The sequence below is a fragment of a genome, assembly GCF_019968985.1.
Source record: "MAG: Porospora cf. gigantea B chromosome Unknown PgB_NODE_159_length_32363_cov_115.175, whole genome shotgun sequence".
Classification (NCBI taxonomy): Eukaryota; Apicomplexa; class Conoidasida; order Eugregarinorida; family Porosporidae; genus Porospora; species Porospora cf. gigantea B.
This window is the reverse complement of record NW_027178711.1, coordinates 13,704-32,363: the sequence shown is the minus strand read 5'-3', so window position 1 is coordinate 32,363 and position 18,660 is coordinate 13,704. Positions and strand designations below refer to the sequence as shown.

The window sequence follows — 18,660 nt, the reverse complement described above, 5'->3', positions numbered from 1 at the left end:
GTTAGGCCGGAGTCGGCGAAGAGACCAGAAGCCGAGATCTTGCCTGGGTCGGAAGCTGCAGTTTTTTACCAGCTCTGTGAGGAAGTGGTCGACGACGCCAGCCCGTGGGAGCCAGGCAAATATCCTCTCCGTTCATCTGAGAGAGTCAGGGCCGAGCTCACAGAATTCCCTGAGCTAACTCCATCAGAGTCGGAAGCCGCAGTTTTGGATCGGTTCTCTGAGGAAGTGGATGTTGACGACGCCAGCCCGTGTGAGCCAGGCAAATCTCCTCTCCCTTCAGTTGACTTACCGGCGATGCACAACACCGACTCCCCGGCGATAAACTCCTCTACCGGTACGGTATTCACGTTCGGAATGCTCACTGCCTGCCAAATGACGCCGAGGACACAGCTGCAGGCCCAGGTGTCTTTGGGCGTGGACAACGGCTTGGCTCTGGAGTGCGTCAAAACGCTGGACCGCGCAGCTGTCCACCTGCCCACAGGCAACTTTGCCACACTACCCTCGATGCTATTGGCGGCCCCAGTAGGGTCTTGCGGTCTCTGCTCGGAAAAGGTGAACCGCTGGCTCCTTCCAGATGTCTTTTCCGAGATGGAGTTTCAAGAATGGTCCCTTTGTCTGGAATGTCAGAGGTCCATGTTCCCTTCAGCCCACCGCGCGCTACAAACACTGAAAGCGCCGAGAGGCGTTAGAGTCCGCCTATCCGGCGGCATGCCCTTCTGCGAGTTCCTCTTGAGCTCCCCCGTACCTGTGAAGTGCTCGTCTATGCTGGTGTGGCCTTCGGCTCTGCACCTCCTAACGTCGTTGGCCTTCCCTCATCCAGTGGTTCAGGAACGGCTTCGGTGGTGCGCGTCTCTGAGGGAGCTGGAACTAGCGGTGGCTGCGTTCCTTCTGGTTAAGCGCCCTGACTGGGAGTCGCACGTAGACCGACTCACAGCTCATGTTCTCGAGAAAAGATCAGAACAGCATCCACTGTTCTGCCCAATGATTGACTACTGGGACTGCACCCCAGCTGTCGACATTCAGGAGCCTTCGCAAGTGGAAGTTGCGCTAGGGATAGACTCTGAGATCGTGAGATCGTACATTGAAAGACTCTGGAGCCGCAGAGTTCACAAGAGCTAAAAACGCTTCACGCTCGCCTAGCAGCTATACGGAGCCAACAACTCCTCTGAAGCCTTCAAAAAGGTTGCACGAGTGTTCTCCTTGACTCGGTCTAATGCCTTGAGATATCCGTCCAGCCAACGCTTACAATCTCTTCGGAGTCGTTCGAGGTTCTCTGTCCAGACACGCAATGTCTCCTGCTGATGCTCGCTTGCACTGGCTTGCTCCAGCCGCGCGGTGGCCGCCCGTTCAGCCCATGCCTGCTTTTCGTCCGAGAACGAGTCCATTTGCAGTTGCATCTGCTTGTCGAACGCATCAGCACGTGCCTCCAATGTCGAGACCATCTTGACCAACAGCGCTTGTTGGGACTCCACTGCATCCTCGAGCGACTGAGTCTGTCCCTTCACCTTTGAGTACTGTTCCTGGAACAGTTGAAGATCGAGTTGGGTTTTTGCGAGCTGCTCTTTGGTTTGGTCATGTGCTTCTGTCAGTGAACGAATCAGATCGTCAGCCTGCTGAAGGAGGGTTGCCTCTTGCCGCTCTCTCGCTTCCATGGAGGCTCCAGCCAATTCCGATGCGAGGTCGGCCACTGTAGTCTCCGTGACTTCAGAGGAAGCGAACTCCGCTGCTTTCCTCATGACATCGGAAACTGAACGGACAGAGATCTTTGTCTTGGTCAGGAACTCGCAGGGGATCAGCCCTTTCCAATCAGCCAACAGTCGCTGGTCGCCTTCAGACCGATGTAGGCCCTGCTCGATCACAGCGGTCAGCAGACGCGCATTAGAGGCCTCTCGCGCCTGGTTTGCATCGATCAGAGGACCCAACTCGCGTTTGCACTCCAGCCGCCGCGACTTTTTGGAGCCAATCTTAGCTACGAGGGAGGCTACTTCACTCTTGAACACATCTTGTGCCTCCACCCGTGACTGGAGCCTGGTCTTCTCCGTCTCCAGGTTCTCGACCTTCAGCAGAAGCTCGTCGAGTTCCCTCTGCAGAGCCGCCTCTTCGTCGCGCCTCTCGGTGATCTGCATTTCAACGTCTTGCTGAGCTGTATCCAGCTCAGCAAGACTCTTCTTCAGGTTTGCATTCCTCTCCACCATTGCGTCCGCGTAGGTAAGAATCTTCCGCCTGGCTTCCAAATCGGCTTCCTTCGTCGTCACAGTTTGACGGGCCTCACAGAGGGCCTCTTGGCTCTTCTTGATCTTTGACTGGCAAAAGCTAGCCAAGTGCTCATTCACTGAGAAAGCGTTCACTTCACCGCGGAGGAAGCTTCCATAGGCCTCTGATATCCGCTCCAGCACCTCCATCTCCATCTGCGACGCTGCGAGCGGCGCGAACGCCGGGTCTGGGCAGTTGGGGTCGTTGCGTATGTCGCCCATAACCTGTGTTGGTTCCCGTGGGGCCTCACATCTTCCTCAAACGTCAGCAGCTCGCAAAGCCAAACAAGAGCGTGCAGTATACAAGGCCACGTCGTCGGCGTTCCGGGGCATTTCAGCACGCTCTTTTGGAGGGCGACAGGGTAGCACAGGCACTTCATGAGCCTCGCTACTTCCTCTTCGAAATTGCTGGAGTGGAGGATTACCGTTCCGTCTACCTCCTTCAGAAGGAAGTTGAAGATTTGGATGACCAGCTGCCGACTAGGACAGGACAGCTCCTTTGGTGCCACGTCTGGCTTGAAGTTGTGATCTCGCAGGAAGCTAGCCACCAGACGTTGGTGGTCTCGGCTGTCCACGGCCTTTCTGCCGTCGTCCTTAGGTGTGTGATTCATCGGGAATTATTATTTAAAAAATGCACGCAGAACAGCGTTTCGCCACTAAGGAACAAGTTCAGAGAAAAGAGTTGTGTGCACTAATGAATTTGGTTGAAAAGAACCTGGTGACTTGCAACTCGGTTGATTCTCAGCAGCGTCTCCACAGTCAAGGGTGTGGGAAGAGAGTGGACTAGTAAGTCAGAAGAGCCGTCAGAGTTCTGGAACGATATCTTGTTGCTGCTTATCTCGGGATGCCCGCACAAGGACGCCACTATCCAGCAGTTGTGCTGGGTCAGAATGATCAGGATGTCGTCCCCCTGCGCTTCACATCGCCAGTACTGAATGCGGGCTTTGGCGTCACCCGACTTACCCTCAAACTTCCAGTAGGTAGACGGCTTATTCTCCGTCCTCCAGCGGTGATAGGGCTCCTCCTCTGCAACCAAGGTCCACTCATACATCCTCACGTCTGCGTCCAGCTCGTCCATCCATCCAGCCAAGTGCTCCGGTGTCACAATCCCTTCCATCTCCGAGTCGCAAAAAGAACCGGCTTCCGGCGTTATGTGCCTGGTCAAGTCAATGAACGACTCAACTTCAGTGACACGAGACAAGCTGTGTGATGAGGCCTCTGTCGGCCTACTCAATCCACGTGGCCATAATAGTAGTTTTGTAGCGTCATTCCTTCCCCACCTCAGTTCGCACACGTTCGCATGTCTGCCGTCGCCCTCCTCTTCGACGTCATCCAGGCGAGTCAAACATCGACCAGTGAGTTCTAGCCCATAAGGCGCTGCTTCCCAGATGTAGACTGACTTGACCCCAGCGCAGTGTAACCGGCTTGTCCCGTTTCTTCGTCACGTAGTGCAATGCGGGAAACCTACGGCAGGCTTTACTCATCAAATCTCACGCTTCTTGGATCTTCTATCTCACTCGGAAAAAGTGCTGGGATTACAGGCGACAGGGGTTCCTGACTGCTGTCAATCGCTGACAGTCACGCAACTCGACGCCAGCCCCGCAAAGCAACGTTTCAAAAATCCTGGCTTCCTCTCGTGGCGGGCGCTGAGGACAGACAGCCGTCCAGTGCTCAACGTTCAGATCCACGTGACCGAAATCAAAGAGCTCCCCGTTTTTAGGTTTCTGCTGCTGAAGGAACTCGAACGGCTGATGACGACCATTTTGCCTGGCCTGCGCCAGCATCAGCACCGACATTTGACAACAGGAACGTTACTGCTGGACTACTCACACCTCACGCTCGAGGAGTGTGTCTCTGAAAGCATGAAGTTTCAGTGTAACGAGATCCGTAAAATTGTAGAGGCTGTGGGGGCTAGTTTGCTGTCGGCGGTCATCGTAAAAGTGGTGAGTCCGTGGCTATTGTATTGTATCCTCTGCAAAGTACTCATTCACCTCCAGAACCGGGCGGATTGGGGGCCGTTCGTCTGGCGACCGACCACCTTCCAGCTGATGCCTGATGTTGAGCTCATAATTTTGGACGGGAACGTTGAGTCCCTGTTCAAATTCGGGTTCCACGAAAGCGATCGACGCCCTGGAGGAACAGCCTGTGACTACCAGTGGACGGCTCGACCCCGACCGCCCAGACGAGCAATCACACGTACAGCGAACTGCTGCCTGGGAGACGTCCCCTGTTGCACTGAGGCTTCGCAAGCACGCGATCAACTACGGAATCAGATGTTCGCTCCGACGACGCCGCCACGTTCAACGCCCCTAAGCAATGTCGCCTCTGGCGACGTGAAACTCTGCGTGTTTTTCGATACAGACGTGGTGTGAGTGGTAACACCGAAAACGGGCCGCCTGTTGAGATGTGAAATTCGGGGCCGATTAGAAACCACATCCAATTATTGGCACCATGGCGAAGAAGAAGACATACGATAAGAAACTGAACCGGAAGGCGTTCCCTGCACTGTTCATAAACGTAGGCCCTGCTTGTTCATGTACACAGTTTTTCGGAGCTCTCTTGGTCATGGCGGGCGCCTTCACGGACACATGGCTCTACGTAGGCGACTGAGGGAGCAGGCACGCAGAACATTCCAGGATTATCCTTTTACCCAGCTGCAAGACGGTGGGGCCTCCTGACTGTGACTGGCAAAGTGGAGCAGTCCCTGTTTAACCTGGACCGGGTAGCCTGCCTCATCCAGGCCGAAATGTCTTTGGGAGTGACGTGCAACACCCCTCTGTGTGACTGGTACGCATCGAAGTGTTCGGGGTACCGACTACTCATGATCGGGTCGTACATTACCCTCTTTCTCTTGATCCTGGCCTTGATCGTGAACTTCGCCGCCAATCTCTGCCTCCTGCGGAACAAGGCTAAGGCACTACACACTGGGTGCTCGGCCAACTTCTTAGCCTGCTTCTTGGTGATAGGCGCCGTGGCCGTCTACATTTCCATCGCTCAAGCGTGCTTTCAGATCATCAACGGCACTGGCTACTATCCTGCCCCACAACCAAGCATGAGTCTCTACATGGTCGTCATCGGCGCCTTCCTATGGTTCATGAGTTCGTGTGTGGCAAGGTCCGTCGCAAGAAGAGCGATTAAGGAACTTCATTTCATCGAAGACGCCGAATACGAGTACAAGAAGCTTAAGCTGGAAGCACGAGTATGACGGCTGTATGGAACTGAAACCTATCAAAACATTCCTTCGTTAACTCCTTCATTGAAACGTTACAAAGTCTTGAAAGCATGGAACATGGTAGTAACCAGCAATATGAGGAGTCCTGCATGCTGGAGCTTGGCCATGTTCGAATACCGCAGTCTGGGGTCTCCTGACTGGTACCCCGACACATATGCAGCACGTCCGACAATCCACACCAAACCGGACACAGAGGACAACAGAGGCGCCCATAATCCAGCGAGCACCAGGAGAGTGAGCACTAGCGGGAGCGCCTCAAGAGTGTTCTGATGGGCTCTCTGAAAGCAGTTGAACGTGGTCACTTCATCATTGGTTAGCATCAGGTCGGTGAGGTCCGTCTCAGTGGGTCCGCACACCACCCCGACGCCTCTGTAGGTGGCACCTTTAATGGCGTACATCTCAGGATAACGGATCCCGTACTTCTTCCTGGCCATGCCAACCTGGATCGAGGTCCACTGTGTACTCAGTAGAATGAGTACCGCAACGATGATAACGATGCCGAAATGCGAGGGGATTTCCATGAGCGACAGAATGTAGCGATTTCCGAGGAGTCATGGAGGTGTGCGGGGCGAAGTCTAGCAAGCTTTGTGGGGCGATCATTGTCATATCACAAGGATTTAAACGGACGAGTTGTTGACGTCTCGGCGTCAGGCTTGCAAATCATGATCTTGTCCTCTGGAAGGAACAGGGCAGCTGTGCCACCGAACCCACTGTACGTGACCACCATTTGGTCACTCCACATCATCAGTAGCCACTCAATGACGGTGGTGCCCCACACAGGGTCTGAGCCACTCGCCGCTGAGTCGTTGTGGAGAAGCTTGTAGTCGGGCTGGGACACGGGCAGCACATTGACGTCGGCGGCAACTTGGTCCTTAAGTTCTTGGCTGTCAGAGAACACCAGAACCGGGCCACGCTTGGAAGCGATGCACCCACGCAGCGCCGCGGCCGTCAGCGGATTCCGCTTGTCATGGTGGCGTGGGTGCCAGGTCTGGCCATCCCCTGCTCTGTAGTGCAACGAAGTGATCTCGCCCAACGCGGGAAGCAGTTCGTTGCGACAAAACCTGAGGAATGCTTCCTCAGAGGTATGAGCCTCTAGGGCCAACAAGTCCACCCGCCTCTTTAGCGTGTGTGACAGCGTGCTGGCTTCCGCCAACGAGTCAGTGAATGGACTCAAAGGATGGTGGTCCGCCAGCCCCTCTACAATGCGGCGAACGATCACTGCTTTTTGTAAAGGTTCCATCTGCTCCAGCGCTTCCTTCAACCCGTGCTGGAAGCTGCTGCTAGATCCGGGCTTCCAGTCGGCGTCTGCGAAATCCACCAAAAATAATGTGCGGGCGACGGTACGTTCCAGCATTTCAACTGCGTGCCGAGTCAGCGCGAACAGACTGAACACAGCGTCACGCTGTGGATGGAAGTCGCTCCATTTGGCCCTCCCCGACCGGATGTTGTAGGCCATCTCGTATCCTTTGGTGACATAGCCATACATAAACCAATATGGGGACCTGAAGTACGGAACGAAGTAATTGTCGGGTTGCTGAGCTGTCACGATACGCCTGGTTCCCAACACGGGGTTCTCTAGCACGCCTTCGAGGTCGCCGCGGTAAGTTTGCTCCCCTCGCCGGGAGAGGTAATAGTCTAACCAGTCGCGAGGAGGCCTGCGGTCCGAGGTCTCCGGTTGCGTCTCGAGGGACTTGTTAAGCATTACACTTCTCGGCTTCACCAATGACCTCTCGAGGTCAAGCCGCGTCACATTCCATGGGTTGTTCCAATCTCGGGGAATGAACCAGTTTGCAATGAACTGGTCTGGGCTATCAACAAAGAATAGGCGCCCTGTTTCCTTTGCCGCCGCCTTTGTCTGGGTTAGGCCGCCAATGTTGTCCCCCCAGCCGTACCTCGGCATGAAGCTGAAAATAAACAAAGGTGGGCGAGACCCCTCGACTAGAGTAGTTTCGGGGATTGGATAGGTACTCTGGGGCAGGTCACCGGTATTGTTCTCGCCACGGAGGGAAAGTCCCGTGTTACGAATAGCCTCAAACAGGTTAATCGATTTGGGAATGGAGAGTAGCAAGCAAAAGCACAATGCTACAGCACCGACAAGTAAAGGCAAAAGGCCAAACATATGCTACTTTTGGAACTTATTGAATTACACCGACATCACTCTGAGTAGAGAAACTTCTTATAACCGCTTTCAGTTGGGCGCTTCCGACGTCGGTAGAAGTCAGGAGTGCCAAGCACCACCTGCGGCATGATGGGCATCCAAACCACTTGGAAGCTCTCGTCGACAGGAGGCATATAGTACTGGGTGAGGGTCTGTCTTGTGAGATCCTGAGGGGCATCCAAACTACTGCGCACGACGCTACGCCGATCGCGGCGTTTGTGTTTCCGTCCACTTTTGCGTGAAGGATCGACGCCCCACGCCGGTGCGACATAGGATTGCGGCGCAGACCGCACGTGTGCTTGAGGATGCATATAAACGTGCGGAGGCGCCTGCAGGTAGGCCAACGCGCTTGCTGGAGGCGAATGAGGCGGATGAGGCGGAGAATTGGCCTGAGGCTGCTTGTAAGCCTGAGCATTGGCCTGTGAGTGCTTGTAAACCTGAGCGTTGACCTGAGGCGGCTTTTGAGACTGCGTATTGACCTGAGGCTGCAGCCGGTGGTGTGTTGGGGTCCTCACGCCAAATGGCCGCTCTCGGTCGGGTTGCTCATTGGGATGACCACGCTCTCGTACCTCTGGAAAAGTTTGACGCATGATCCGCGCTACAGGTTCCCGTGCTGACATAGCCTGAAGCGGGTCCTGGACAACGGTGGTCCTCGCGGCAACTGCCTCACTCTCCCGCCGCGGCCTCCGTCGCCTCCTGAGAAGTTCCCTGTCTGCAGCCGCCTCAGCCTGGAGCTTAGCTCGCTCGGCGTCTGTTTCCGCGCAGAGTTTCCGCCTCTCCGCCTCCGCGTGCGCCTGAAGAGCTTTTTGTTTTCTTCTGTGGGACTCCGCTTCCTCCTGTAGGGCCTTCCGCTCTTGCTCGAATGTAACTCGCTCATTCTTTAGTTGTTCCAGTCCCTCTCTCAGCTCCTTCAACAACAATTTTACCTCATCGTCCCTCTCAGTAGTTCTGGGAGCCGCGTCAGCCTTAGAGTGCTTGCGCTTCCTTCCTACGGCCTCATTCGACTCGCAGGGCATTTTGGCGAAATGACGACTGTTCCTTCGTGGTTCCACCGATTCCACGGAGGCCGACCTCCTCAACGGAGCAGTCTTCTCCCAGGGCCGCACTTTCCATCGAAGAGATTTCTTCTTCAGGCGTTCCACCAATCTAGCAGTGGACCCAGGGTCGCTTGTTTCCACAGCTGGCGTTTTCCTCTCGCTTTGAGTGGCCAGTAGCTGCAGCTTGCTGAGGGGGACCTCTCCTGCGTGTCCCAAGTCCTGAGCAAGTGTCGCCGCTTTCACGTAAGCAACCACCGTGGGGTCGTCAGTGCCATACAGCAAGGCAATCCACGGGAGGTACTGCTCGGCCAGGTTGAGAAACGCGTCCAAGGCACCCGTCTTAAGCGTGGCTCGCATGAGGGTCGATGCCCAGGGAACGGCGTCGACCATCCCTCCTGTGGGACTGGTCGCGACTACGAACTGCAAGTAGGTCTCGCCGTGATCCAGCGCCTGGTTTAAGACTCCCGAGCTGAGGTCTCCGCCGTTAATGCTGGCTACGTAGTATCGGCTCCGTAAATAGTGGGACGCAGCCGTCAGCCAGTGGAACGGGCCGAACACCTGGTAGGCCGTTTGTGCCAGGTATGTCAAGTACTGAGTCCACTGCTGTGCCGACGGCTGACAAAATCCTTGGTTCAGTCTATGAAAGAGCTGTGTGAGTGTCGTCTCAATCGAAACGGGAACCATCTTCTCGGGGAATGTAGATTCGCAGGCAGTACAGAGCCATCCTGTACCGACATGCACAACGAAAGGAGCCTTTTCACTTTGTCCATGCTCGGCGCATCGACATTTCGGACACCAGGCACGTCTTGTTTCGTCCACTGGGCCGACACACCGACTGCAGTAGCAGAACGCCAGTCTGTTCTGTATGAGTCGGACGCGCCGCTCAAGTGTAGAGGCGTAGAGCTGGTCGATGACTCCAATGGTGACCGCCTCGCCTTCTCGAATGCTTCGAAGTGCCACCAGCTCTAAACGGCCAGTGTGGTTTCTGCAGTAGGCGTTGGGCTCGCAGGAATGCAAGGCGAAACTACCTGTGGGGAAGAGTGCCCACAGGTCCGGACGGCCTCGAGCCGCTACAGCACGAGCCTTCATTAAAGACGCGAACCACACGAATCCAGAAAAATGGGGGTGGTCCGCGTCAACCACCTGTGTCAAAGCCGACGACCGTACTCACAGTTTGGAGCTGCTCCTGCTCCTGAGCCTGAAGACTCCCCACCACAGGAGGGAGTGAGTTCAACCACGAAAGCTGCTCATTCGAAAGGCTAACGAACTGCTCGTACAGACCGGCCAACGACGTGGAGCATTCGACAATGGGGTCTTCAGTGAGGAACACGCTGTTGGCTGATATCCTGCGGTGAAAACTGCGCTTCGACCTCACAATCTGTTTGCTACGAGCCTCACCATCTCTCCCTTGCGATCCACACGGCAGCAGTCATCAAGGCGCTGCGCACGGGTGAGAGGCAAAACGGTGGTCCTCCTGGTGGGTTTGACGGCAACGACAGGCTGGGAGGTCTTGGGTGAAGGAAGAGGAGCTTGTACGGCTGACTGCCTTCTTCCTGACGTACGAGTGATGGTGGGTTTGACGGCAACGACAGGCTGAGAGGTCTTGGGTGAAGGAAGAGGAGCTTGTACGGCTGACTGCCGTCTTCCTGATGTACGAGTGATGGCGACCCGCGTAGGCAACGGGCTTTCAAACGTCTTCTGACGGTTCCCAGGCGCTTGGGTCTCCGTCTCGTGTTGAAGATCTGACGTCGTTCCAGCGGCGTTCTTGCGGCGCGGGTCAAAAGAGGCGGCGTCGAAGTCGGGCCCCAATGGACTAGGGTTGAAATAGCGCGGCCCTGCCATTGTATTCACCAAATTTCAATCGGAACACGTGTCAAGGCCCGCCAGGCCTGCAAGCAATAATGCTCTTGTCTGGTCTAGACACAGTCGAGCTCACATCGTAAAAGATTTGGACATTGCTTGTTCAAGCGCTTGCACCGTCTCTTGTTGTCTTCCGGAGACGATGAACTGTGACGTTCGCGTTCTTCTAGAGACTCTGGAAGGTGGGTTTTCAAGGCGATTCCTCGCAAACTGGGAGGAAACCAGGTCACTGGCGGTAGATCTGAAGAGGTGCTGACCTCAAGAGTTCTTAAGTTCTGCGGAAGCCGCACCACCATCAGATCCACGTTGCTGAGACTCACGTGCCGGACACTTTGGGACATCTTAGGCAGTCGGGTAACTGTGACGTCGCTGAGCTGGCAACTAATCAACCTTGGTGGAAATACGTAAATCTCCATTCGGCATCGCACAACCCGCAGATGAAGGATGTGCTCCGGCAGAGAGCGGACACAAAAGCAGTCTCGAAGTTCCAGAATTCTGAGGTTCCGAGGCAAGGTGCACGCCTGGATATTGATGTCATTCCTGATGCCAGTGCGGGCATCAGCGCTCTGACTCAGACACAGATACTGCAGTCTGGAGGGCAACATGATCAAATCATTCATAACGCGTAGGTGGGCCTCAACGTGGGTGATGTAGGGAGGCAGAGGTACATCAAGGTCTCCAAGCGAGACTTGGTGCAGCACTAGCCGTTTCAGGCGGTGGTGGTTCCACGGGAGACTCTCCAGGTCCGTAACACGGCGCACCTCCGCTCGCTCTATGTGCTCGGGGATGGAGGTGGGCCCGTCGATCACCATGGCTCGACAGAGGTGTCGCTTCTCTGAAGGCACCCTATCAAGATGGCAGTAGCTGTAGCAGGGGTAGGTTCGTAGGACCTTCTCCAACTGCTTATTGACTTGTCTGAGGGTGTTCAGCGTTCGACATCGCTCGTTAATATTTTCCGGGAAGGAGTGAGAGTTGTCGATGAAGCTGAGGATCTGCCGAACATTGCCCTGAGACAAACGGTCAAGCATCGCGTAATTGGTCGTTTTTCGTTCAAATGACTCGTTATTCGTTTCATGTGGAGCGAAGCGCTCTGATCAGCCTCTCTGATCAGCCTCACAACAAGAAACTGCCCAGTGCCAACATGTATCGGAACCTGAAGAATGTAGCTGCGTCTCCTTATGTCGAAGACAACGCAGTCTAACTAATAATTCCCAATTCCTCCTTCTATTTCATGAAACGATCTCGCTCCCGAAAGGCTGCCAGTCCCCTAGTGAGACCTGGATTGGACAGGCCCCCAAGAATAAGTCTCGATCTCATCCATCTGGACAAGCTTAGCATGCTGATCGACGAAACGGTGCAGGACGGAGCCCTGAAAGCCGAGTCTTCACCCAAGCCCGAAATCAAAACGCCGTAGCATGTAACAACGGTCAATACGTCATCAGTGCAATACCTGGCGTTTGTTTAACCAGCGAGGTTGGCAGCTTCGGCCACGGCGGCCTGTGCCGTAGTCTGCGGCAAACCCAAATAGTTCCGATGGAAGTACAGTTCAAGGGCGGAGGGGTCTAGAAAGGCCACGCCGCCTGCTTGAGGCGCGCGTGTCTCGTTGGCCTCGCGAGCTCGAACCAGCGAATGCTCCACGCAGTCTTCAATCATGTTCTCCACCAGCCACGCCGAGAACTCGAGCACCTGGATGCGGAGGCGCTGCTCGTTCCGCTCTCTCCAGGCGGAGTGGAACTTTTGAATCACCTTGTAGGTCGCTGCGTGTCTCACGCCAAGGGCCCTCACGAGGGGGTCCACCTTGGCTCATGTGCTAATTCCGCTGATTTGCTGAAATAGTGCTCCATAAGATTGAGCTCAACGTGATATTGTCCAGGTGCGGTTCCAAGATACGAGCAGTAGGCACAAGCTTGATGCCCTAGAAGACTGCATGGGAGACGTAGTATGATTGCAAAGTGTTGAGCTTTATGACATCACGAACGGATTCAGCCTCCAATGCAAAAAATCGACCGCAGGTCAGGCACTGTCCAGTGCTTTCGCGACATGAGCCCCTCCAGGGCGTCGAGTGTTGTCTTCGCGTCATCCATTCTACGGAGAATCATGACATCACGTTTGGTTTCCTGAAGCCACATCTCCAACTGGCAAACGTCTGCTTGAAGATCGGAGGCAAGTTCAGCAATTCTTCTGAGCGTTGTGATTTCCGGGGTGGTGTCAATGTCCGGCACACCTGCCAGGGCGGTCACTGCCCTCGCCAGGTCAGTTTTGTAGGCGCTGACTGCCGGCATCACCTCTTGATAGTACATTGTCACCAGCAAACCCACCTCAATCGATACGCGGGTCCAGTAGGTCTCCTGCAAGATGACATGTCGTGCATTAAGTTCTCTGTTGTTGAATATCGTCAGGCGATCGACCAACAACGAGCATGACGCGGGCAGAAGCAGCTGGTCGAATGCTTCAAGGGAATTTCGGAAGGATGGTAGGCCCCTCCTTTCGGCTTCTGCCGCCCACTCCTCGGTATAATTGTCGCCTTCGAAGCAGACAGCCATGTGCTTCATCAGAAAGTCAGACAGAACGCCCTTCACATTCTCCTCAACGCTGCAGTCCACTCCTCTCAGCGCCGCTGCCAAATCTGCACAGGCCTCGGCCACGGCGGCGTTCATGATGGTGACTGGGAACGCCGGTGACTGATTGGAACCTACTGCGCGGAATTCAAACTTGTTCCCAGTGAATGCAAAGGGGGATGTACGGTTCCGATCGGAGAGTTCTGGCGTGTACTCGGGAATAGTCTGCACCTCCAGTGCCTTGCCAGATGCGGACACGTAAACTTGCTTGGGAGCTGGAGCCGGAGGTGGGTCTACAGCGCCTCCAACACTGACCGCCTTTATGACTCCATACAGGTAGTCACCTAGGAACACCGAAATTATTCCTGGTGGTGCCTCGTGGCTTCCCAAACGTTGGTCATTAGTCTGGCTGCCCACACTGGCCCTAAGGAGCCCCCCGTGCCGGTGGACGCCAACTATCACTGCGGTCATGCATAGTAGGAAGGGGATGTTGTTCTGGGGCTCATCACCAGGTTCCAGGAGGTTGTTACCGGTGGACGTACACACTGACCAGTTGCAGTGCTTTCCGGATCCGTTCACACCGTCGAATGGCTTCTCATGAAAGAGGCAGAGCAGCCCCTGCTGCTTCGCTGTCGACTTTAGCACCTCCATTGTGAGTAGGTTGTGATCTACTGCTACAACGGCATCCTCGAATATCGGGGCGACCTCAAATTGACACGGCGCAACCTCGTTGTGCCTGGTTTTGGAGGGTACACCCAGAGACCAAAGCTCCCTCTCGGCGGCACCTATGGCCTTGAGCACTCGCGAAGGAATCGATCCAAAGTAATGATCGCTCAATTGTTGGTGTTTGCAGGGGAGGCGACCGAAGAGGCAACGGCCAGCTTGTTGCAAGTCAACACGGCCGGTTGCAGCCTCTTCGTCCACGAGGAAGAACTCTTGTTCGGTGCCAAGGGATACCTTCACATGGTCGACATCAGAGTGACCTAGCAGATGTAGACACTCGGTAAGGTGTTTCGACAGTCCCGATATGGATCGTAGTAGGAAGGTCTTCTCATCCAATGCATCTCCAGTGAAAGCGATGAAGATTGAGGGGACATACAAGACGGACTCCTCGCCGCGTTGGCGAATGAAAAACGGCGACGCCGTGTCCCAGATCGAGTACCCGCGGGCTTCAAACGTGGCACGCATCCCGCCTGATGGAAAGCTGGACGCGTCAGGCTCCGCCTGCACCAGCTCCTTGCCTGAGAACCGGTCCATGGGCTGACCGTTCTGAATCTCGAGGAAGGCATCATGTTTCTCAGCCGTAGTGCCTGTCAAGGGCTGAAACCAGTGGGTGTAGTGGTTGGCTCCTTCGCCAATGGCCCAGAGCTTGACAGCATGCGCGATCCTGTCCGCTATTGATTTGGAGAGAGCAAACCGTCCTGCCCTCTGGGCTTCGAATGTGGCGATGTCGGCCTTGCTCAAGTATCGAGTGAGCTGATCGTCGCCAAACACATGCCGGCCGAAGGATGTGACTGCAGCTGAGGACATAACTGGGTATTTTGAGAGCGCAATATGGAATGAGTTATGTGTGAAGATGACAAAGGGGGTCTAGTCTCACAGTGTTTCAGACTTCAATTTAGACGTTATTCAGAAATTTCGATGCTGCAAAGCATCCTCGGCGTACAAACTACCCGACTACACACCACAGTTGCGGAATACACGAGCTACGAAGCGGTACATCCCCCCACAGCTCGAGGACTGACATCCGTGGCGGTGGCTCCCAAGCCTGTATCCAAATCCAGAAAACGCTGGCGACTGGTACGTTTTCACCCCACAAACGCTTCCAAGATTTTCTACCTGGCACACTGGGAATCGGACCCGCCTGATGATACACCTCCTCCCTCCCAACAGTCCACGGCCTTTAGCCAGCTGCCCTTGAGCTCGCGGGAGCCACCAGCAACTAACTGGTCACACCAGGTGGACATTCCACAAATAGATGCCAGTCTGTGGCAGCAGATCAACTCGAAGATCGAGAATCTGCCAGATCAGGTGCCGTGGACGTTCGAGGAAACTCGTTACCTGTTCCACCTCTGCAGACTATTCTCTCTTCGGTTCTTTGTGATTGCCGACCGCTACTCGTTTCGCCCAGGGTTTTGCGAGATGACGAGCCACACATACCTTGGAAATCAGACGACCAGAGCGATCGTAAGACCCGTGGAAGCCATCAAGAGCCACTTCTATCAGACCGCTGCTGAGCTAGTGACCAAAATTTTCGACGGCCGGAAGCAGCTGCTTCGGGGACTCCCAAACGAAAACTCCAAGAAGAAAGAGCTGGAGGCTCAGATGAACAGCCAGCCTTTTTTGAAGGTGAAGTACGACCCTGTTGCAGACCGGCAACGGAAGGCGGCTCTCAGTCGCCAGCGTAAACAAAACGTTTCAGATGTGCTTCAGTTCGAGGAAACCCGCCTGCTACACCTCATTAAGCTCCGGGAAAAGATCCTGGGTGAGAAGGCTCCACGCAAGAAACGCAAGACCGATGACACCGCCACATCGTCGGAGTTCATCCCGGTCTCAATCATCCGGCCTGAGATCTGCAGACTCCCGGGTCCTAGCCTGGCCTCCAATACCTTTCACGTGTGGAAAGGAGGCCTCGTGCACAAGAAAGTGGAGGCTGCCATAGATATCGCGCTGAAAGAGCTTGCGCAAAACCACAACGGACCTGAGGACTGGACGCCTGTTACCATGACAGCGCCAGCTGTGGACGCTTATTGGTGAGGATCACGTGTGGTGTGGATGCAGCGCACTGCGGCTGGACGTTGGGTTGCTAATCAACCTTCGACGTAATGTGGAAAGTCTGACGAAAGAGGTGTCTGAGTGGGAGCAGAAGCTGAATTTTCTGCAGGAGTCCATGACGGACGACTCCAAGGTTTTCGCTACGCCTAGACGACCGAAACATCCCCCTGCTAGGTCTGTGACGAGTCCCAGACCAACAGCACACGTGAAGATGGGACGAGACACAACTAAGCCGCCATCATCCTACTCGAAGCTGGGACCTGTGAAGGTGCCCTTCCCCGCGCCTCCCCCTACCCACACAGGGCCACAATCCGCGCCGAAATTCTCTCCACCGAGAACGAAGCAATCACTGCCCAAGCCTGGGGGCATGTATCGTGGGCCTCCCAGGTGAGGCGTTCGTTTAGACATGGAGTTGGTTGCAACCACAGATAAGCTTCATGTTTCGAGCTCCAGCTATGAAGTTGTCGGTCGCTTGGGCGCTTGGGTGCCGTCTTCCGGTTCCGAGTCCTTCCAGGGAAGGTCTCGTTTCACTGCTGTTTTCACTGTACGTGGAATTGTTGTCTGTGGAGTTGTTGTCTGTGGAGTCGCCTGTGGAATTGGTGCCTGTGCAGTTGGTGCCTGTGGAATTGTTGCCTGTGGAATTGGTGCCTGTGCAGTTGGTGCCTTTGGAATTGGTGTCCGTGGAGTTGTTGCGCGTTGAGTTAGCGTCTGTATCAGACCATCAACGAAGGATAACGACCTGCCAGTCACGCTTAGACCATCAAACCTCCGTGCTAATGTATCGCAGGGCAGCCGCTCCATGAGCTTCACGTAGGTTTTGGAGACATCGTCACAGTTTGCCCACTCCCGATCTGAGAGCCCACAGGGGTTGGTTTTGTGCGGTGGTTGGGTCAGGTCAAGATGCACCTTGAGAAATGATGGCGGCATGTTGGGTATGATTAGCGGACGTGGCGATGACGTCTTTAATGGTTGTTGTTGTTGGTTGGGAGTGCGGTATCCAAGGGGACGCGGCGATGACGTCTTTAATGGTTGTTGTTGTTGGTTGGGAGTGCGGTATCCAAGCGCGATTGATTGGGACCGATGTGAGGGTGCAGAAGCTTGTGGTCGCTGCAGCGTTCTCTGTTGCTGGACTTGCACGGCCTCCGGCAACCGCGACGTATCACCTGCTTGAGCAAGTGTGCTGATCCGAGGACGACCACGAGGTCTGCTGTGGGGTGGGGGAAGCGTGCTGCTCGGAGGACGACCAAGAGGTCTGCTGTGGGGTGAGGGAAGCGTGCTGCTCGGAGGACCAAGAGGTCTGCTGTGGGGTTGGAAACGTGTGCTGCTCAGCGGACGACCACGAGGTCTGCTCTGGGGTGGGAGATGCGGGCTGCTCGGAGGACCAAGAGGTCTGCTGTGGGGTGGGGGATGCGGGCTGCTCGGAGGATGACCAGAGCATGGAGGTTGGCCGAGGGTCGGATAACAGGGGCTGGTTTGTCTGCTACGGAGTGGGTAACGATTCGTCGTCTCACAAAGCGTCTTGGCCTCTTCAATGAGCTGGAACAGAGACAGGTCCTCGTCCGTAGAGGGCTCGGAAACAGGCAGGCGCTTGTACAGAGAGGGCTCGGAGGTAAGCGGAGTACTTTGCAGGTGCTGGGGCGTAGAGGGCTCGGAGGTAAGCGGAGTACTTTGAAGGTGCTGGTGCGTAGAGGGCTCGGGGGTAGGCGGAGTTTTTCGAAGGAGCTCGTGCAGAGAGGGCTCGGAGGTACTTTGAAGGTGCTGGCGCGTAGAGGGTTCAAAGGTAGGAGGAGTTGTTCGAAGCATCTTGTACAGAGAGGGCTGCAGCATCTTGGACGGATAAGGATCTTGTACAGATCCTAGAACGTAAGGACCTTGAAGGTGCCGAGGCACCAATTTCCTAACTTCATCGGCGTTCAGACGCCCATGAGCAGAATTCCGAACCCTTGACATCTGAGAGGGGGTCACCGCCAAACGGTTTAACATCTGCTGAGTGTGGGTTCCACCGCGACTTGGAGGGATTGAAAGGTTGTCGATCTCGGAGCGGTCGACTTTCTGAGGTACGAAGCAAGGGATGTTTACGGGATAGCCGTTAGTATCCCAAAACTGGGCAGGAGCAGTGATCTTCTGGCCCCGCACAGCAGGAGAATGGGTAGCGAGGTGCCCTTTAATGGAAGGAAAGTCGGAACATATCGTGTCGCAGGCGTTACATTGGTATACCTGGACAAGCACCTTGTCCCCGCCGCTGCTTTGCGACACTGTCTGGCCTTCAGTGCACTCCTCGACGTGGAGGACTGATCCGGCATCTTGGGAGACGGTAAAGTCCGCCGAATCAATCAGAAACTCGGTGGCGTTTGCGCAGGTTCTCATATGGGACAGAACAATCGCACGCCGTAGAGTGTAACTGGCGCGAGCAGGATTCACAGCGGCACAAAAGTGGCAACGGTATAGCTTCTTGACTTCATCTGTGGGCTCATCCTCCATAGTGACGTTGGTGTAACCACCTGTAGTGCTCGTAGGAGAGGATAGTGGGGATGCACTTGTGAGCGGTGTCTTTGGGTCGAAAATCTTGGCTACCCCCTCACCAAGTGCGTACTGAACATCCGAATCTTCACTGTTGTCGGTAAGAGACATCATGCTAGCGACAAGCAGGGGCATGCACCCTTTGGTGTCGCAATGCTCAACAATCATGTATTTGTGATTTGCTTATTTAGGATGCGATTGTTATCAAACTGTTATTTGTGATTCTTGAGAATTTCCTCTGGCTCTACACAGAAGCAAGCCGTTGACA

The 18,660-nt window shown here is 55.1% G+C and overlaps 14 protein-coding genes across 21 annotated transcripts; 5 read left to right on the top strand and 9 right to left on the bottom strand.

The window, feature by feature from the left end:
• Nucleotides 1-72: 72 nt before the first annotated feature.
• Nucleotides 73-1,119, top strand: KVP17_002987 (uncharacterized protein; the record flags this gene model as incomplete). Of its 2 annotated transcripts, none has more annotated exons than XM_068519797.1 (1): nt 73-1,119. In XM_068519797.1, a coding segment is annotated over one exon (1,047 nt), but the record flags the coding sequence as incomplete, so codon positions are not given. The 2 variants fall into 2 exon arrangements, with proteins under 2 accessions (XP_068378208.1, XP_068378207.1); XM_068519796.1 differs by having other exon boundaries at nt 295-1,119.
• Nucleotides 1,120-1,136: 17 nt separating this feature from the next.
• Nucleotides 1,137-2,863, bottom strand: KVP17_002985 (uncharacterized protein; the record flags this gene model as incomplete). Its single annotated transcript, XM_068519791.1, has 2 exons — nt 1,137-2,477; nt 2,504-2,863. 2 exons carry the CDS (start codon nt 2,861-2,863, stop codon nt 1,137-1,139), a joined length of 1,701 nt encoding a protein of 566 aa, XP_068378204.1.
• Nucleotides 2,864-2,943: 80 nt separating this feature from the next.
• KVP17_002984 (uncharacterized protein) lies at nt 2,944-3,499 on the bottom strand (the record flags this gene model as incomplete). 2 transcript variants are annotated; one of them, XM_068519790.1, is made up of 2 exons in its annotated part: nt 2,944-3,454; nt 3,483-3,499. In XM_068519790.1, the coding sequence occupies 2 exons, from the start codon at nt 3,497-3,499 to the stop codon at nt 2,944-2,946; spliced, it is 528 nt and encodes a 175-aa protein (XP_068378203.1). The 2 variants fall into 2 exon arrangements, with proteins under 2 accessions (XP_068378203.1, XP_068378202.1); XM_068519789.1 differs by lacking the exon at nt 3,483-3,499 and having other exon boundaries at nt 2,944-3,369.
• Nucleotides 3,500-4,003: 504 nt separating this feature from the next.
• Nucleotides 4,004-4,624, top strand: KVP17_003004 (uncharacterized protein; the record flags this gene model as incomplete). The annotated part of the gene is made up of 1 exon (XM_068519820.1): nt 4,004-4,624. One exon carries the CDS (start codon nt 4,004-4,006, stop codon nt 4,622-4,624), a length of 621 nt encoding a protein of 206 aa, XP_068378230.1.
• A 79-nt stretch (nt 4,625-4,703) lies between these two features.
• On the top strand, nt 4,704-5,457 carry KVP17_003002 (uncharacterized protein; the record flags this gene model as incomplete). 2 transcript variants are annotated; one of them, XM_068519817.1, is made up of 3 exons in its annotated part: nt 4,704-4,769; nt 4,797-4,850; nt 4,879-5,457. In XM_068519817.1, the coding sequence occupies 3 exons, from the start codon at nt 4,704-4,706 to the stop codon at nt 5,455-5,457; spliced, it is 699 nt and encodes a 232-aa protein (XP_068378227.1). The 2 variants fall into 2 exon arrangements, with proteins under 2 accessions (XP_068378227.1, XP_068378228.1); XM_068519818.1 differs by lacking the exons at nt 4,704-4,769; nt 4,797-4,850 and having other exon boundaries at nt 4,999-5,457.
• Nucleotides 5,458-5,516: 59 nt separating this feature from the next.
• KVP17_002992 (uncharacterized protein) lies at nt 5,517-6,005 on the bottom strand (the record flags this gene model as incomplete). Its single annotated transcript, XM_068519803.1, has 1 exon — nt 5,517-6,005. One exon carries the CDS (start codon nt 6,003-6,005, stop codon nt 5,517-5,519), a length of 489 nt encoding a protein of 162 aa, XP_068378214.1.
• An 86-nt stretch (nt 6,006-6,091) lies between these two features.
• Nucleotides 6,092-7,603, bottom strand: KVP17_002996 (uncharacterized protein; the record flags this gene model as incomplete). Its single annotated transcript, XM_068519807.1, has 1 exon — nt 6,092-7,603. The coding sequence occupies one exon, from the start codon at nt 7,601-7,603 to the stop codon at nt 6,092-6,094; it is 1,512 nt and encodes a 503-aa protein (XP_068378218.1).
• A 35-nt stretch (nt 7,604-7,638) lies between these two features.
• KVP17_002986 (uncharacterized protein) lies at nt 7,639-10,521 on the bottom strand (the record flags this gene model as incomplete). Of its 2 annotated transcripts, XM_068519792.1 has the most annotated exons (3): nt 7,639-9,822; nt 9,851-10,025; nt 10,055-10,521. In XM_068519792.1, 3 exons carry the CDS (start codon nt 10,519-10,521, stop codon nt 7,639-7,641), a joined length of 2,826 nt encoding a protein of 941 aa, XP_068378205.1. The 2 variants fall into 2 exon arrangements, with proteins under 2 accessions (XP_068378205.1, XP_068378206.1); XM_068519793.1 differs by lacking the exons at nt 9,851-10,025; nt 10,055-10,521 and having other exon boundaries at nt 7,639-9,768.
• A 74-nt stretch (nt 10,522-10,595) lies between these two features.
• Nucleotides 10,596-11,567, bottom strand: KVP17_003003 (uncharacterized protein; the record flags this gene model as incomplete). The annotated part of the gene is made up of 1 exon (XM_068519819.1): nt 10,596-11,567. One exon carries the CDS (start codon nt 11,565-11,567, stop codon nt 10,596-10,598), a length of 972 nt encoding a protein of 323 aa, XP_068378229.1.
• A 203-nt stretch (nt 11,568-11,770) lies between these two features.
• Nucleotides 11,771-11,953, top strand: KVP17_002995 (uncharacterized protein; the record flags this gene model as incomplete). Its single annotated transcript, XM_068519806.1, has 1 exon — nt 11,771-11,953. One exon carries the CDS (start codon nt 11,771-11,773, stop codon nt 11,951-11,953), a length of 183 nt encoding a protein of 60 aa, XP_068378217.1.
• Nucleotides 11,954-12,000: 47 nt separating this feature from the next.
• On the bottom strand, nt 12,001-12,346 carry KVP17_003005 (uncharacterized protein; the record flags this gene model as incomplete). 2 transcript variants are annotated; one of them, XM_068519822.1, is made up of 2 exons in its annotated part: nt 12,001-12,296; nt 12,325-12,346. In XM_068519822.1, 2 exons carry the CDS (start codon nt 12,344-12,346, stop codon nt 12,001-12,003), a joined length of 318 nt encoding a protein of 105 aa, XP_068378232.1. The 2 variants fall into 2 exon arrangements, with proteins under 2 accessions (XP_068378232.1, XP_068378231.1); XM_068519821.1 differs by lacking the exon at nt 12,325-12,346 and having other exon boundaries at nt 12,001-12,192.
• A 175-nt stretch (nt 12,347-12,521) lies between these two features.
• On the bottom strand, nt 12,522-14,627 carry KVP17_002988 (uncharacterized protein; the record flags this gene model as incomplete). Its single annotated transcript, XM_068519798.1, has 1 exon — nt 12,522-14,627. The coding sequence occupies one exon, from the start codon at nt 14,625-14,627 to the stop codon at nt 12,522-12,524; it is 2,106 nt and encodes a 701-aa protein (XP_068378209.1).
• Nucleotides 14,628-14,738: 111 nt separating this feature from the next.
• KVP17_002999 (uncharacterized protein) lies at nt 14,739-16,675 on the top strand (the record flags this gene model as incomplete). 3 transcript variants are annotated; one of them, XM_068519814.1, is made up of 3 exons in its annotated part: nt 14,739-15,850; nt 15,879-16,259; nt 16,285-16,675. In XM_068519814.1, the coding sequence occupies 3 exons, from the start codon at nt 14,739-14,741 to the stop codon at nt 16,673-16,675; spliced, it is 1,884 nt and encodes a 627-aa protein (XP_068378224.1). The 3 variants fall into 3 exon arrangements, with proteins under 3 accessions (XP_068378224.1, XP_068378223.1, XP_068378222.1); XM_068519813.1 differs by lacking the exons at nt 15,879-16,259; nt 16,285-16,675 and having other exon boundaries at nt 14,739-15,854; XM_068519812.1 differs by lacking the exons at nt 14,739-15,850; nt 15,879-16,259 and having other exon boundaries at nt 16,310-16,675.
• A 522-nt stretch (nt 16,676-17,197) lies between these two features.
• KVP17_003009 (uncharacterized protein) lies at nt 17,198-18,560 on the bottom strand (the record flags this gene model as incomplete). Its single annotated transcript, XM_068519828.1, has 2 exons — nt 17,198-17,349; nt 17,384-18,560. The coding sequence occupies 2 exons, from the start codon at nt 18,558-18,560 to the stop codon at nt 17,198-17,200; spliced, it is 1,329 nt and encodes a 442-aa protein (XP_068378237.1).
• Nucleotides 18,561-18,660: the final 100 nt, after the last annotated feature.